This window comes from Zootermopsis nevadensis, unplaced genomic scaffold (assembly GCF_977971745.1).
Source record: "Zootermopsis nevadensis isolate Lab colony 2312 unplaced genomic scaffold, Znev_1.0 Znev_ptg000029l, whole genome shotgun sequence".
Lineage (NCBI taxonomy): Eukaryota > Metazoa > Arthropoda > Insecta > Blattodea > Termopsidae > Zootermopsis > Zootermopsis nevadensis.
In genome coordinates, this window is record NW_028259161.1 from 192,426 (window position 1) to 210,740 (window position 18,315).

Below are 18,315 nucleotides of genomic sequence, written 5' to 3' on the forward strand. Positions count from 1 at the left end.
CTGTATGGTATACCGATACAATGAAAATAATGATTTGTGGCCAATTTCTCATGGTGAAAATTTAAGACATCTTTTTTCTACATGTTAAATATGTATGATACTTGAAAGGGCTGAACATGTCTACCAGTCAGTCTTGCATGTTTTTAAAAAATCACAACTGATCCCATACAAGTTTTGAATAATGAAACAATAAATCAAAAGTGCAGAGTAATGTCTTATACTGTAAAGATCAAGATAAGTGACATAACCAGTAACAGAAGAGAAGTGGCTTCAGGTGAAAAGGAGGGTGAAAGGTCAGAAGACAAGAAAGTGTAAATGTCTGGAGGGTGAGGAAATCAGAACATAGTAAACAAGTGTGAGTACAGGGAAGAACAGCCATTGTATTGGTATCTCACAACTTACATACAAGCAACAGTCCTGATGGATGTAAATGACAGAATGCTACAACAGTCTGTGCGCACCTGACATGATGAGGCTGCCCCTGTTGGGAAGACGTAACTCAAACGGAGCTAAAAATACAGTCGGGAGAGCTAATCACCCAGCAATACATTCACACCAGATTCTGTTGTACCCATAAGCTGACTTCACCCTTGAAGCAGATCAACTTATGTTGAAATTCAGTGATTATATTAAACAGCAAACCTAATAATACTCTCGTCAGATGAAAATGATATTACTGTGAGAAAAGGCATATTCATTATACTTAGACAAGAATTAAATGCATCAAAAAAATACAGAAATCATTGGGACTGAAAAAGGGTATTTATTAAACTGTGGGCAAATATAAATTATGGATGGGATGTTTATTTTTTTTTGTTCTGAATCAAATAAAATCTGAAGGCCTTCGACTGCACATCTGTTGTCATAACATATTAAATGCACGAGCAACAGAATTCACAGTGGGATTAGAAGTTCTTATGGTGAGAACAAATATGCCTGTCTTATGAGTTGTAGCAGCATGTAGTCTGGTACCTGATAATGGCCCTCTGTCTGAAATACTGGTAAACTTCTACCTGACTACATGTGCTAAAACCCAGAAGACAGCCAAGAGAATTCTCAGTTTATGGGTACAGCACAATGCACAAATCAAAAAAACACTGTACAGCAAGACATCATGCTCAGATATTTACAATTTCTTTGGCATATTTTCCCCCACCTAACAATATCTAAAGCAGGAGACCATTACCATAATAACAGTCACAATATGACTCCAGTCATTACAATAATGACACACAACATGAACTGCTACCAACCAACTGATCAGATCTTGCTTTTGTTCATAACTCTAAACAAATAAATAGCAACATTGTGCAAGTCCCTCACCACTAGAAGCAAGCAGAGTGAAAACAATTGCACCTAAGGATTACACTACATGTGCTCATTAGCACAAAATAGTTTCTGCTGGAAACAGATCTGCCATCCTGGTCCTCATAATTCTGTACAAAACCCTTCCCAAGCAATATCCAAATACGTACCTAACCCCACACCATCAACACATGCAGTATTTCGGAATTCAAAACACCTTTTTTCTTTATGATATTGTGTTGATTCTGCATATGTCACAGGCATACATTACTGCAGTCTATGTGTCAGTTTACTGAACTCTTAAGACATATTCTGAAGACAAACTCTGCAGGAAAAAACCTTTTAGTTTCCATGACTCCTAGAATGCAGTATGGCATAAAATATAGCCATTAATGATGGTGTTATAGTTCAGTTTTTGACTGTGTGGATGACAATCTTTCAGAATTACAATATGGTGAAAGGGACAGTGAAACTGGCAAATATGAAGAAAATGAATGCAACAGTAGCACATCAGACAGTCAGCACGTGACAGGCCAGTGGCTCCAGCTACCAAGAGGGTGTAATGATGTGAAGGCTACAGACACTAATACAGAACTGACTGAATATTTTAAATTATTTTCAATCAGAATTTATTCAACCTTATTACCAACGAAACAACTTTCTATGGCAATATTATAAACCGAAGTCCCAACACAAAGTGAGCCACGATGTCACAAGGAGGCAGAGTTCTGTTACAGATAGATATGAAGGCACTAGTTGGTTATGTTACAAATATGAGACATCTGCCATGGCTGAAGAGAATGTCATGGGGAAAGCCAGTCTGAACACAATACAATCAAAATGCATGTTGAACTGTACTCCAGGCCGTGAAAGTAGTTTCTTTCGAGCGAAAGGCAGCTTTTCAAAGTGAGTAACCTGATGAAACCAGTAAAATGTTCACATTATCAGACAGTTACTACGGGTATGTTCACAATTTCCAGCCATATGCTGGTACAAACGAAATCAAACCCCAACACCCTACTGGAAACCACACGTATTATGAAAGATGAGTTCATCTCAGTAAAGGATCCTAGAGTTCAATCATCATGCTGCCAGTTACACAGACAGCTATCACGCATCAACAGAACTATCCGATGGGTTGTTGGGAGTGAACATGATGACAAGGACAGAAACAGCCTCTTGGAAGGCTACACCAGTTGAAATCAAGAAAGGTATAAAAATGAAGATCAGAGATGTTTTGGCATTTAGAAACAGAAAAAGACTGGCACCTTTGTGCATGCATGTATGTGGAAGAAAAGGGGAACAGCGCTGGGCACTTTTCACACGGAAAGCAAGCATGACATATCAACAGCTACTCCCACATACTACCCCAATGCCTCTCCAGTGTAAAAACCGTATGGGAGGTGTGGACTAGAGTGACCACTGTATCAATTCCTCAGAAGAAATTAAAAGTGGTAGATGAAGGCATTCTTCTGGCTACTGGAGGTCAGTGTTACAATTCATATTTGTTATATGAATCAGTGCAGAAGGAAGAAAAGTCATCACTGTCTGTCTCATGATCAGAGGCTGGAGACTGTACAGGATAAAGTAGACCATCCATTGGCCCTCCTGAGAAAAAGCTGGGGCTGAGTGAAAGACAACAAATAAGAAAGGAAAACATGGCCAGAGCCACCAAACGAGACCATATACTGCTGCAACACTTGAATGGATATACAATTCATTCCTGTTTCGAGATGTACCACACATCCAAAAATTACTAGGTACTGTGCACAGAAACCAATAAACATTCATCTACTTATGATTCTTCATATCATAAGACATGACAGGAAGGTACACTACTTTATGGAGTACAGCTTCAAACCCTGTTCTTTGTGGCAAGACATTTTCCTTTCCATATATTTCCAGCACATAACATTTCTAAAAAGTTTTGCAGCTCCGCCATGTTCGTACTTTTAAGTAGAGATGAAAGTATTTGAAACAAATCTGTATGGATGTATACCACAAAGCATCAGAAAAGTTCACATATCTAGCTATAATAGTTCAAGAGTTGTCAGCATGAAACCTACCAATTAATGTTTCTCCTGGTTGTCACTTTGTGCATTATAACTTTCAAACATCTAAAACTGTACAAATATTCAGAACCCTGGGTTCTGGTGATAATGCTCCCACCCACAAAACTCTTGGGGTGGCCACATTGAAATAATGGAGTAGATAAATGAAAATTTGGCTGTGTCCCCCATTAAGATAATATCCACATAAAAATTTATCAAAATATTATTTGTATGTGTGCTTGCAAAAAAAATGCATATAATAATAATAATATGTGTAATAATGTAAATGACAGATCATCCTTTACTGAGATAAATGCCTATAAATATAGAACACTGAACAATGCTAGGTACTGTATAAACTATTTATGATTATTCTTGAGATTCAAACTTAAGAAATGTAAACAGCACACAGCTACTAATTTTGGATACAAATTTATACTGCTTGGGAAGGGTTAAAACATCCAAAATTTCAGAGGATTGATGCATTACCATCACAGGAGCGGCCTGGCCTGCAGGCGGTGGTATTCAGAGAAAGGCTTCCAACATTACTTGTGAAGATGGCGAGAGTGCTCCAGCCAGATGTGCTAGTACACGTTGATGATGGACTCACGATCTTTTCCGACACCAATCCACTTCACTGCAACATGTTAAATTGTTCCCACAGTTGCAGGTTTTGAACCTGGCAGTCAAAGTATAAGAATCAATCATGTTATAGAATGACAGAGTAACATACATACCAGGCACCTGGATATGCTCTTCTATCATCTGAATGTACTTCTTCGCATTGTGTGGCAATTTCTCGTAATCTCGAACATCCTCTATGCTTGTCTGCCAGCCAGGCAGAGTGATGTACTCCACCTGAAAACAGTCATATTGACACTGTAGCCCATACCGACACTCCACACATGCACAACGTCAAACAGAATAGTTAGGACATACCTCTACACCTGCAAGTTCTGCAGTGTTGGATGGGAAATAGTTGAGCTTCTCGCCCTTGCTTTTGTATGATATGCCCACTTTTATCTCTGCCAGTGTATCGAGGATGTCCAGCTTGGTTACACACAACCTAGAAAAGCAGTGGACAAGATTGCAACAACACTGTTTTGACAAGGCAGTGAACAGATGTAATATCAGATATACCATGCAATTTCCAGATTACTCCAAGTATTGTTGATGCAGCCATGTTTTCCATTTCTCTTGTACCTACTTTTCTGACTCTCTCTCATGCGTGCACACACACTACTGACATTTTCCCATCATATTTTACTCCAACCCCAGAAGAAAGTAAGGGCATTTGCAACAGATACAAATTTATGAAACATGAAAATCTGCAGAGGTGGGGAGTATGTCACTGAAGATAATAACTCTGTAATACCAAAATCATTTGTATTTAATATTCTGAACTTTGCAGTGCATTCCAAGTCATACAGAGGTGGGAAACTTGTTCAAACCCCTGAAGTTCTGGTATAACACAAAATAGTGATTTTTCTTAAAACATGTTCTTATTTAAAAATTTCTTCATCAGACAAATTCTACAATGACACCTGTTACACTTAATATTTTAAGATGGCACTCACTGGGCACACTAAAGCTTGCAACACAAGACTAGGCTTTACTTACGCACTGTACCCGTTCACCATGGTTGTGTACTGGAGTAGTGCCAGGTCAAGCCAACCACAACGCCGCTTTCTCTTGGTTGTCACGCCAACCTCTCTGCCTCGAGTCTGCAGGAGATTTCCAGTAGCCTGCAAAATGCCACACACAGCAGGAACAAAAATTCTTTCCACGCACACACAAATGCAACAAACGACATGACATCAGTACCACGAACTCACATCCAACAGTTCAGTGGGAAAAGGGCCATCGCCCACTCTGGTAGTGTATGCCTTCACCACGCCAATTACTTCACCAATGTTGCATGGGGGCAGCCCTAAACCAGTACAGACCCCTCCTATACTGCAGTTGGATGAGGTGACGTAAGGGTACGTTCCTGAAATTCACAGTGGAGGTTATGTAGTGTTATAACAAACATAAGCAAGGCTTACCATAATCAAAGGGCAGGCTGGCAATACACACCAAAGTCTATGTCAAGCATGGCTGCATTTGCTCCCTCTACTAGCACTTTTTGGCCGCTCCAAAGAGCAGAGTGAAGGTAAGACACTGACTCCACTACATACGGTCGAATTCGCTCAACAAATGCTTTATATCGGACTAGTTCTGCTTCCACGTCAACTTGCAGATCTGGGAACATGCGCTGATACACTGCTGCCAAACCCTGAAATCTAAAAGTGAAGAGGCAAAATAGGCCCCATGCTATCAGTACCTTCTCATATTTCCCACTGACTAGCAAAATAAGTCATTCTAAAAATATACTGCATCAGAATAATGACACTGCTTATTTATTATGACAACCTTACGAATACACATTCCCATAAAACAAGAAAATAAAGTTACTGAAATACTGGCATATATATGTTTTTATAAAGTTACTAAAAGTGCTCATAAACTGTACTGAAATAATGATAGAAATAAATATTATAATGACCACTGTTCTATTCTTTACACCATGGCTGATAGATCTGATGTAGTGAATAAGTGTAAAAAGTAAATTGAAAGATGAGGGTAGAATAATCACAGAAGTTAACTTCACCAAGAGCAAACACAAAAAAAACACAGATCTTTGGCACCACCTGAATTTTAGTAAGGAATGGGGAAAATCTTGGATACCCCAATAGCCTAGAACAGAAAATAAACAAGAGGCTTGAATAAGTAGGTAAAGGAACTGTGGGAAGACACAGATGAAGTGAAAGTCTTAGGAGGAAGAAAGAAATAAGAAGGAAGGAAGGAGAAAAAGTTGCCATAATTACAAATACAGCAAAATACTCATAATCAAAGTTAGTTAAGTAATTACCTAATATTACTATAAAGAATAATGATGTTTCAAAGAATTCCACTCTTTCATCGGAGTGCTCGTAAAATATTAACTGTGGAGAAGAGTCTAAAAAAACCGTTTCAAACTCAACACTGAATTTAAAGTACTTTATGTGTTCTTCAGTATCTGGACTTTTTGCATATCTCGTTTAAAAGAAAGAAACAGTGAAGCTTCGGAAACTGGCCATGTTTCCGTCTTCAGGTGAGAGGTACCTGCTCAGTTGGGTCCGTCAGATAGAGCTAGTTTCCATCACTGTTCCAGTGATGGAGACTAGCTCATCTAACAGAGCCAGTTTCCAAAATGACGTTGATTGTAACCCAACATACGAGGGATTACAATAACATTTAATTTATCTGAACCTATTCTGGAACAATTATTAGAGTAAATCATATTTTACGAAGGAAACAACCAGAATCAGCAAGCTTTCCAACACAAAGCGTTATGTACTTCTCCACAAACTGGCTGTAGTCCCCAAGAAGGTCAGCTATACGGATCCCATTACGTGTGGCTTTAGATGAGTATGTGGGCCCGATGCCCTTCTTCGTTGTGCCAAGAGATTTTTTCCCCTTCTCCAGCTCCTGCAGACCATCTACCTGCTGCAACACACAGACCAAGCCACCCAGTAGAGGCTCCATGATGTACGCAACATACAAACATATGATGTTTAATATTTACCTGATGGAAGTCAAACACAATGTGAGCCCTGTCAGAGATCAGCAGGCGGTCCTTCCAGTTTGTGAGCCCCTTGGCCTCATTCTTCTGCAGCTCATCAAAAAGGCCAGGCAGATGGACCACCACTCCATTGCCTGTTCACACATGAGCTTCATTTGTAGCAATCACAGTGATGCTCTGATATACAAGGTCTGACACCAAAAAAAATGAGACTGTGCCTGTAACTCTTTTTATTTAACAAATTCAGAAAATCAACTACGATCAGGGATCCCTGATGCCACTGATGATGACCTCTTGAGGTCGAAACGTGTATGGCAAGTGTCCATTATAGTGTTAATAGTTGTTGGTTTTGTTCACTCTATATTCTAATACACTACACGGTATGCAAAGTTTTAAGATTAAGATTAACTTGATGTTAACTCGCTGTTCACTTTTGCAGTCAGACATTTTCCGGCAGAGGGTAAAAACACGTCTGTACAAAAACACTCGTCCACTGCTAATGAGTGAAGCAAATACGTTGAAACTTGCGTCACTGGTAGAGGACAGATCAGGGTCAAATATGGTCTGCTTATGTCGCCCTCACCATAATTGTTTGCCTACTTACAGCATCAGTCTCGTTATTTTTATGGCAGACCTCGTATTATTTATTAGCGAGAAATGTACTCACCAATGATGCTCTTGCACTTGGGATTGATGATCCCACTTGGCAGTAAATGGAAGTCATATTCACGGTCATCAACCACAACAGTGTGCCCAGCATTGTTCCCTCCCTGCAACAAACCACACAAAGGAAATTTGCAGAGATCTTGGCCTTATCAACAGCAGTGGCAGAACAATACCAGTGTTAGCAGAAACAGCTTCACCATGCCAAATATCACATGTCAAAACACTGATACAATCGGCATCAGATAAGGTGAGTTTGACCATCATAGCCCAAATTCAGAAGAACCAGACAGGATGCCTAAACATTATGTAACTTACAGGTTATCCTTCAGTGCCTGATATATCTGGCACACCTGTACCAAATTAATTTTGTAGTAAAGTAATTAGCATCCATACTTCATACACAGGTGATACTGACTTCAAATCTCTTCCAGGAGACAGGCAATCTTGGCTGAGGTTTTCTTCAACCACTCCAGGAAAAATTTTCCTCTAGCCTCTGCATCCAGACCAGCTCTGGGGCCCACCCAGCCTCCTATCCAATGGGTACCTGGGTCCTTTCCCGGGGGTAAAGGGCAGCCAGGGCATGATGCTGACCACTCACCCCAAGTGCTGAGGTCAAGAATGAGTTGGAGCTATACCCCCCCCCCCCCCCCCCCCCCCCCAAGCGCCTACATGGCATATAGTGGGACAGCTATACTTTACTTTACTCCAGGAAAATACTGAGACAAACCTTAAATTATGCCACATGTTGCAGTAGGCTGTCTCCACTACTCAGTGACCCCCTGCATGACTTGTAGACAGTTACCCAAGCTGTTGAGAACTCACATTTTTTGTATTTGTGAAGCATTAACCAGTGGAAAGTGAGGCTGAAAAATATACCTTTAAAGAGGGAAAGTTGAGAAGGGATGTCCAGAACAGTGGGAATTCTGAAGGGAAGGTGCAGCCAGCAAAATAGGGAAAATTTTGTGTATCCTTTCATTACTGATGCTGTCAGCAGCTTTGAATACATTGTGTAAAAGAATAGGTTCATTAATGAAAACTGAATGGACATGAAAAAAAGCACTTGTGACTTTCAAACAATTCTTAAAAGTAATATTATTTTCAAAAGTTTACATCTTGTTGCTTATCAAAGAAACTCACAACAAACTTACATATCTGTACTTTGGCAAAACCATGAAAGTGAACTACTTCAAACAAATAAACGTTCCATTCCTGTCACACAAATATAGTCATAGAAAGGTCATTTGTTTAAACGGTCCATAATTACTGCAAAAATGCAAACAGAATGAGATATCAGGCTACTAATGAACCGACATTGTACATATAATGCAAAAGGCATAAGCATTTACTTTAAAAAAAATACGTCCTGCTAACTGAAAACAGTGAAACTGTATGGGATAATACGGCGTAGTTTACTTTCTAACTTTGTGCAACAAAATACAGTATCAGTACCTTACCTGGCATCGACAAACAATATCTGCGTCTATTGCTAACAAATCGACAACCTTCCCCTTTCCTTCGTCGCCCCACTGTGCACCTAAAACAACTGTCACTTTATGAGTATCATCCCGCCTTGGTCTTTTCCTTGGGGAAGCCAGCGCCTGTCCGTTCATTTCTACGAAGCACTCCGCCATCTTCACGCCCCTCCGCATCAATTCCACAGACAAAAGCGTACCGCTAGGTACCAACCACTGTTTATAAAACGAAACCGATCGGAAGCTGTTCCAAGGTCACATTCAGTAAAATGTGTTTCTGTGCAGTTATCCATATTACGACAAATAGTCGAATAAATAAACACAGTAAATTTCATGTCCCATTCTCAGGTCTTAACATTCACTTATTACAATATTCACATTTGTGGAAAAATATCATAGGCAGCATATTGGATAACTGATACAAAATGTCCTCACCAGGCAACGTTCGCATCTTATACAAGTCGATTAAAGTGCAAAGCACACAACCTGAAATTCATGAGCTGCCAGTTGTCTCTGCGTGCAACTCCCTGCAACTTTCAATGGTAAATCTGCCCTGGCCTAGAACTGTTTCTACGCATAAACCTAGGACATATTGAGGTAATATCATTGGAGTCACCTTGGATGATCAGACATGGTATCGCAACAGGATACTACCTCCAATCATGGTGAAACCTTACAAACAAAACAGCTGTAATTTAACAGAGAATTCCACGTGCACTTCTCACTTTGCCAAGTGAACCAGTCCAACAATTTGCAACCTCCTTGTGGAGTTACCAACATTTTCAAATATTTGGAACCTACACTGCAGAATTGTCAAAACATGCTATTTAAATTACATAATTGCAAATCTCCAAGATTCACTGGCCAATTTATAACGAAGACTTACTACAACTTTTGTTTCCTGGTCTGGACCATGCAAATAACATGTAAAAGAAGTTATTGTGCTCAGAAAAACAGTTACGTCTGACAGTGGCAATTTCAATCGCTCTGCAATCAAGTAACATGTCAAAATTCTAGTTACCTTTATGCAAGATAGTAATTGATGCTTATCATATTAGATGTAATTATAATAAAGTTTTAAATTACCAGAAATTGAGTTCCTTGGTGAATCATTTATTGAAATCAAAGTATTCAACAGCAAAAATACAATGCATCTATACTAGCAATCTAGAATAAATTTTAATCGGTTACTTTATATTGCTCTAATCTTACAAGATACACAAAGTTTAAAGAAAGTAACAATGCCACCCCACCTTTTAGAGCAAATATTTGCCTGAACTGAAAAATGACTTGGCAGTGTCAATCTGCAAGCGAATACCTAACTAGTACAGTGTTAAACATAATTCAGTACTTGCAAATCTGAACATATAACAAGTAGAAGAGCTCAGTTTCTACTGTACAACAATCTTGTCACTTCTTATTTGAAAAAACCTTCTCTCAAGAAGACGACTGTCTTCTGGAATATAGCGCTGTGTAGTCTGGTAGAAGTTTACCAATGTTTCAGAGGTCATTTCTGCTTCCATCATCAGAGTGACGATGATAGAGGCAGCAAGGGCCTCTGAAACAATGGCAAACTTCTACCAGGCCACATGGCACTACAACCCACAAGACAGCCAACTTCTGACTCACCACTGTGAAAACCTCAAATCATACTTTTCTCAATAAAACTTACTGATGAACGCAAGTATTTGTGCACAAGTTTTATCTGTGAGCCTTCATTTATCACAAGGGGAATAATTTTTTGCAATGATATTCAGTCAGGGAACTATATGACAAAACTAAAATATAATCAGCAAAGTTTCTAAATACTTACAATCAGATGTCTCAAAAATTTTTAACAATATTTTCATCTACCCCTGGCCCCATCATGACTGCATGGGTTACTGACTATATTATTTATTCATAAATGGAAAATGTAAAGATAACTCATATAAGTTTTAATGAATCAACTGACTGATATATCCTGATGGCTATGGGATGCCTGCACATTTCAGTCACATTAGCTTCTCTGATGGATGAGAAACTTTACAGGACTCCAGTTGAAACAGTTTATTAAGAAGGGTCTAAATCTGATATACCTGAATGGAAGTTCTGTAATAATTTTATGGGTTTTATTTATAGATTTTTGGATTTATTTCATGTTGATATTTTAGATATAAGTAATGAGAAAGTGTGTTGATTTAATTAAGCATGAATTGCACAAGACATTGCTCAGTCCTGTTACATTGTAAAATCTTGTGGAAAATAAGAGACACAGGAAGCATAAGAATGGATGAAGGTGTACAAAGCATAATCAAATACCACCAGCTTGTAATTACTTAAATATTCTTAGTAAATTTCAAGATGTTGTAATGATGCAGAACCTAGTATGTGTGATCTTAAAATGACACAGAGGTGCAAGGCAGCCCAAGCTAATGTGGCCTCAGAAAGCTTGGACTTATTAAAGTGGACAATGGACGGGAATGTAGAAACAAACACAAATGTACGAAAGGAGAATGTTTCATGTTTGTGCACTTTTTCTAACTGGACTGAGAAAGCAGCCAAGAAGACATAATTTCACGCTTTATTATGAGAGGCACTGAGAAGACAAGTACATCTCTAATGTCTTAAGGTGCAACATTTAAAAGAGAGGAATCTTGACCCGTCATGACACACTAAGCACCAACGGATTATTGCCCACACCCTTCTGGCAGCGTGTCTCAGCATATGTAATTTTCAGGTACAACAACGCACACACTATGCAATCCATATTACTCTACAAGCCTGCCACTTTCAGCTTCTTTGTACGACGTGTGGCATGGGTAGTCTCTGAATCAGATGTGTCTGACTCAGATTCGTGAGGGTAACTTGACACAGAGTCTGACTTGGAGCTGACGAGGGACACCTCACTGGACTCAGCAGCATAATTTCCTGTTGCTTTAGCTTTCTCCAATGTTCGAACTGCAAACATCAACATGGCACGTGCTCTGAAGTATGTACATAAAATACAGTGACATCCAAGTCTCTGGGGTTGTTTATATACCAATAATTACAGATGCCATCAAGTAGCTTTCTATAATTTATGCAAACTTGTTTTCATATATATATATGGTTGACTACAATTAGATCACACATTACATAATGAATACTGACTGACCTTACTGGCAAAAAAACCCATTATAAACTGAGCCAAATCATTTCAAATCATCACACCTGTGTGCAACTTTCAAGCCTACCCCTTTAGATTTTAATTAAATTTGATATGCTTGTAGACCCTATAGAAGTGGGTGAAAATACTATTTAGCCGTCTCTGCCTTGCAATATTTCCGAAGCAGGAATTAAAAAAACGGGAACAGTTTGTAAAACTAGTTATAACTCTGGCCTGAGACAGTGAACAAAAGGAGCCAGATTCTGCACGATGTAAGCAAACAAAAAGCTTGACTGGCTATCAAATGCTGAGCATTCCTCAACTTTACATAAGACAAAATACAGGAGTATGCAAAATAAAATTTTTAGGCACAGATAGCTCAAGGAAATTCCATACCGAGGGTTACAGAAACATTAATGTTTCAGTGTGTGACACAATTTAGTTACAGTGATACACATATTATTTCTAACATTTTAAATCTTTCACTGTATAATTGTAGTTAATACAGAGTGCCCTGGCTGTGTAAATAAATTTGAAATGGTTTTAAGTAAGTTTATTTTTTCTAAAACAAACAAAACAATACTTCTGCCTGCTGTTTTGTATGGGTGCATAACATGGTCTCTCACTCAGAGGGAGGAACACAGATTGCAGGTGTTTGAGAATAGAGTGTTTAGGAGGATATTTGGGCCTAGGAGAGAAGACGATGGGGTCTGGAGAAAACTGCACAATGACGAACTTAAAAATTTGTACTCCTCCCCCAAATTGTCAGGGTGATTAAGTTAAGAAGAATGAGATTTTGCAGGGCATGTAGCACACATGGATGGAACAAGAGGTGTGCACCAGGTATTGGTTGGGAAGCCTGAGGGGAAGAGAACACTGGGGAGACCTAGATGTAGATGGAAGGATAATCTCAGGCGTTATCTATGGGAGATAGGAGTTGAAGGAGACTGGATTTTGTTGGTCCAGGACAGGGTCCGGTGGAGGGCTTTCGTTAATTCGGTGAAGAACCTGCTGGTTCGGTAAGCCATGTAGGTAGTTAGTTTTTTTTAAATATTTACCATTTTTTTATATTCACTTAAAAATGCAGAATCTGCAAATAACATTTTACTTAAGCTGTCTTCTGTATATGTTTAAATCTAAAAGCCATGGCTACCATTTAACACGACAACACTTCATACAAAATGGTACAACTTGAGTAACAAAGCTATATTTTGTAACATCTTGAGGGGAAAATTACATCTGATACAGACAGCAGCCTCTGCATATTTACAGACTGCAGCATAAACACGAGATCCACAGGTTCACTGAGTCTGAACTTGCAATAAGGCAAATCCTGTGAAAGTGGCTGCTAGCATACCTCATATTATTGTGAGGTCCACAGCAAAAGAGTTGGTGTATTCACTGCATATATCCAAATACCATGTACCCCCAAATAAGAACATCATAATTTTTACAATGTTTTAAGAAAAAAATTATCTGCAGAAAACTACTACCAAAGAACAGAACTGACAAAGTATACTGATGTGCCTAGTGCCACACTAGAAATCTATACAAACACTTACTGACTGACAAAACCACAGTACAATGAAAAGTTAATAAAAAAGTATGACTGCCATAAAGTTACCAGCATGCTCCACCGATGCTATAACTGGCACATGAATTATGCAAGTCATAATCAGTGAACCAACTACACTTTTGAAACAGCGACAATTTTCTTTGTAAACATTAGGAAACATTTGTGCAATATCTGTTTGCCATTTTCCATACACAATGTTCTGCTTAAAAAATTTTCTGCAACCTCAATTTGTGTTTAAGCCCTCAATGTCATTTCTTCAACTTGTTGATTTCACTTGACTGCATGATCAGACTGCCACCTATCAATTAAAAATGAGGAAAGCATTTCTTATTCTCTGAAAATTTTGCTTTGCAGTCACACACTGCCTCTGCACAATTTGTACTCAATCCTGATTGTCTGCTAGAGCCATCTAGCAGCAAATCAGGAGAGACTTGTGTGAGAAATGGCCACTGAATTTTGCTTACGAAACATCTGAAGGAAGTTGTGCTACGGGTCTTTATCACCCTTAAAAATCCATCAACCACAGCCGGGTCTGAACCCGCGAACATTGGGTCCAGTGGCGAGCACGCTAACCACTAGTCCACCGAGGGTGACCTGTGCAGTATCACTGTGCAAAATAATGTTTCTCGATGATACACATAACACAAGCAATGTGCGGGGAAACCAACACCACACAATATATATTGACCACTGAAGACCTGCATTGCCATTCATTTGCATAAATCAAGCCATGGTAAGAAAAATGCAGATGCCAGTTAAACTGACACATATATAATAATTACAGTTGACCTTATTATCACAGAAAACCTGCTGCATATGAAGATATAATGTGGGTAAGGCAAGGACAGTCTTGCAGCGACTGACAACTGACAATACACTCCTACTCCTTACTTCCACTGCAAGAAAAAGGACATTTTGAAAGTAAAGCTTCTTGCACTGCCCAACAGTAGTTCACATGAATGTTTATTATCTCACGCACTCTGAGCTACTTAGATCAGATCCTTACACACAACAGCATCCATTATTTAGTGCAAAACTGTTAGGAAAAAAGTGGACATGATATTTGGATAAATAAATCAGAAAAGAAACTGCAATCCTGAGGCAGTTATATTATTAAATTGGGTGTTCTAGCAACAAACTACAATGAGCTGGCATAACACATATAGTACAGTAAGTGGACAACTTTATTTTTAACATTTTGTCAAGCAACTATGTTTATTTCAACATAACTAACATACATGATGCATCAGTTCGCATCAGTTAAACTGATGCATCACGTCAAAGTCAACTTACTCTGTGACTCAAGTAGGGAGTTCTGTCTCTTCAGATCATCGATGTCCTGCTGGTGTGCAGAGTTCTTTCGCCTCATGAACTGTATGTAATCCGCAGCTTTCTTCAGAATTAATGCCCTGCTGACCTGAAATATAGCAGATTTGACCATCCTCAAATACAGAAACAGAACTGTCAGAATAATGGACATTCAAAAACTTGTTCATTTTCTGCTTTACACCACAGCCCAGATGGGGCACCTTACAACTTCTAGTTCTCTCAAGAACTGAAGAAAGATCTCAGAGGCAAGAATAAACATTTAGTGTGGGGGGATAGTGGATTTAAAACCAATACTATGAGGCTGCTGGCCAGACTTTAGGTAAACAGTTCAGCAGTATGCTACTGTGACTAAAGGTCAATAACGAATAAGGCCATAGAAGTTAAAATTAAGGTACTAACAATGGGTTCCAAGCAAGGGTCAAATGACAGAATGTGTTCACTGCATTACAAGGTGGATACTTTGACCAGGGTACCATAAATACACTTGCCTTAGTACTTCCTGAATAGTCTTTATATTACTGGTTCAAATGACAAATATTACAGAAATTTTTGGAACAAGGAAATACTCATGATTAAATTATAAATTTTCCAGCATGGGATTATCAAACACAAGAAGACAAAATCTTTCCCTGAAATAACGAAACCTCTGAAAATACCTGTATAACATAAGACATCCAATCCCACAATGTAACCCTTACCACTTTCTCTCCTTGTAATGCTGGAACTGATTCACGTAGACTGGTGAAGCTATCCTTGATGTGGTCTCTACGCTTCCTTTCTAATGCATTGTGATGTGCTCGTTTCTCAGCCTGCGACACATCATCATTGTAAACAGAAAACCTCAGTTCACAACGCTATGTCAGTACTGACCTAAATTGGTGATGTAAACACACCATGAACTCTGAAAACTATCTACAGCTTTCTGCACCTCAAATCAATCACTTTCCACATCCTTTATCAAAAAAACAGATAATCAAGATGCGGTGTCATGGTTAGAACTATATAACACAGTCCATGTAGTAGATTCCTTCTTGAGAGAGCTAGAATAGAAATTCCTCATTTTTTAGGGAAAAGTTCATTACTGTGTTCATAAGACCCTCTCCTGTTTCATATTATGAATATCAGCTAGAATTTCACTTGAGACTGTCCTCAGATTTCTTTGTTTTTCCTTCTGGTCCTTCAAAACCTTGAAAGAAGTCACAAATGCCTTCTACCAAATCACAATTCATTAGATTCTAAGTAATATTTGCAGCTGAAATAAAGACATAACACTAGACTTTGCCAGAATGTGTAATTGACCAAAACTGCCTTGGTTGTAGACTGACACTTCTCTTTATGAATTAACAAGATACACTCTTTGATTTTCAAATTCTGATTACATAATTGTAAAATAATTACACATGAAACAAAACTAAATAAAGGGCATAATAATATGGGTTGCAAACTGTTTAAGAAAACAATGGAATGAACTGTTATACGTTTTCAATAATGCCAACAATACTCAATGACACAGCCCGCAGAAACTGGTATCTGTATCTCTAAATTATCGAAGTGCACAAATCTTGAACGGTACTCAATTTCACTTTCTAAACAATCAATAGAATAATCTCAAAAGACTTTTTAATGTAATTGGCTGAAGTCTTCCAACTAATGTAAATTTAAATCACGATATAAATGTACAAAAGTCAGCACTAAGAAATTAATTTTCATCTCCTCCTACTGCGCAAAATTTACTCAAATGATTAAATATCGTAAATATTTACGTAAACAGCTATATCTACATATTTATATTTCTATTGGTATTAACCACTGTATTCATAATAGAACATGTTCCACATCCTTGGCTTGTACTATAAGAGGTCCAAGTAATGTAAATAAATTCTCGTTTTATTCCAACAGAACACTTCTACAACACAGTCCTGTGACCTTATAGGCAAAATTATATAAAACAATCATACGGCGACGTGTTACTAATACTGTTTCAAATACCCATGACGTACAAAACCAAGTAAATATAAACAAGTTCGTTCATTAATCAAAGATCACAACTAGATACGCATTTGCGACAATAAACACATAAAAGGTATGTACTACTTACCATTTACGTACCAAAATACGAACTAGTTCACACTTTTTAAAGGCGTTTCTGTATCACAATGTCCAATACCAGTAGCTAAAAATCATACTAAAATGATGTACTACTAATATTTACGTACCAAAATATGATCAAGTGCTCACTCTTTACAGATGCTTTTAAGTCATAACAACGTCTAATATCAGCAGCTAAACGTCATATTTACATAAAAATCTTGTTGGTTAATAGCTCGAACGATTTAAATAAGGAAGAAACTCGAACTCTACTAACACGCACTCTTCCTACCTGCGATAAATATTGATTACTTGACTGCCGTGGCTGCCTCGAATCCGAATCTTCATCCCCTTCCTATAATTGTAGGCGCCAAATAAGATTAATGGACACAACAAAGAATAATCCAAACTAGTATTCTTCACATATTTATATTTTAAATCTATCGACTACAAACTCACATCGCTTTCAATATCAATATCCCTGTCGTCATCACTCATTGTACACCACTCAATGTCTAGCACGGATTATACAAAATGGCGTCCAACCCAGATACCCATGCGGTTTCAAGCACGTGGGGGTTGGTATTAAAACGTTCATTCATATACATGGTAACATATTCTTAAATATGAAGCTGCAACTCTCGAACAATAAATATGTATGTTCATCGTTACTATAAATACAAGCCTCCACGACAACAAAATAAAATTTCTATCCTAATTAAAGTAAATCAGACTTAGTCTTAAAATCAAATACTCCTTGCACAGGTTTACCATCCTGGTACAATGTCATATTTAGCTAAATTGCGACATGTGTTACCTGTTACAATCTCTCTGTGATATGTGGGAGGGGTTCACATCAAAGCAACATGCCACCGGAGATAAACGATTATCATCGGAACATTCACGGAAAAATTGCTAGTTGCTAGATATGGGAAATGTCTGTGAATGTAATGATCGTTGCATAACACATATTCTATAATTCGCATAAACTTCTCGTTCTTCGGTAATCAGTACCTATTATAATGCACTGCACACAAGACTTTGAATGCATGGCCACCCCAAATCAACCCGCCCCCACTTTTGCATATATTAGAGAA

General features: G+C 38.3%; 2 protein-coding genes across 7 annotated transcripts; both read right to left on the reverse strand.

Annotated features, from left to right (window-relative positions):
• Nucleotides 1-360: 360 nt before the first annotated feature.
• Adss (adenylosuccinate synthetase) lies at nt 361-9,305 on the reverse strand. 2 transcript variants are annotated; one of them, XM_022080462.2, is made up of 10 exons: nt 9,081-9,305; nt 7,628-7,730; nt 6,964-7,094; nt 6,736-6,917; nt 5,433-5,638; nt 5,192-5,346; nt 4,977-5,101; nt 4,296-4,422; nt 4,094-4,214; nt 361-3,993 (listed from the first exon to the last, which is right to left on the reverse strand). In XM_022080462.2, exons 1-10 carry the CDS (start codon nt 9,273-9,275, stop codon nt 3,941-3,943), a joined length of 1,398 nt encoding a protein of 465 aa, XP_021936154.1. In that variant the 5' UTR covers nt 9,276-9,305; the 3' UTR covers nt 361-3,940. The 2 variants fall into 2 exon arrangements, with proteins under 2 accessions (XP_021936154.1, XP_021936155.1); XM_022080463.2 differs by having other exon boundaries at nt 6,736-6,884; nt 9,081-9,303.
• An 885-nt stretch (nt 9,306-10,190) lies between these two features.
• Max (MYC associated factor X) lies at nt 10,191-18,291 on the reverse strand. 5 transcript variants are annotated; one of them, XM_022080475.2, is made up of 5 exons: nt 17,678-18,263; nt 17,511-17,573; nt 15,829-15,939; nt 15,095-15,218; nt 10,191-12,038 (listed from the first exon to the last, which is right to left on the reverse strand). In XM_022080475.2, the coding sequence occupies exons 1-5, from the start codon at nt 17,714-17,716 to the stop codon at nt 11,854-11,856; spliced, it is 522 nt and encodes a 173-aa protein (XP_021936167.1). In that variant the 5' UTR covers nt 17,717-18,263; the 3' UTR covers nt 10,191-11,853. The 5 variants fall into 5 exon arrangements, with proteins under 5 accessions (XP_021936167.1, XP_021936169.1, XP_021936171.1 ...); XM_022080476.2 differs by lacking the exon at nt 10,191-12,038 and adding an exon at nt 14,116-14,697 and having other exon boundaries at nt 17,678-18,291; XM_022080477.2 differs by lacking the exon at nt 17,511-17,573 and having other exon boundaries at nt 17,678-18,277.
• Nucleotides 18,292-18,315: the final 24 nt, after the last annotated feature.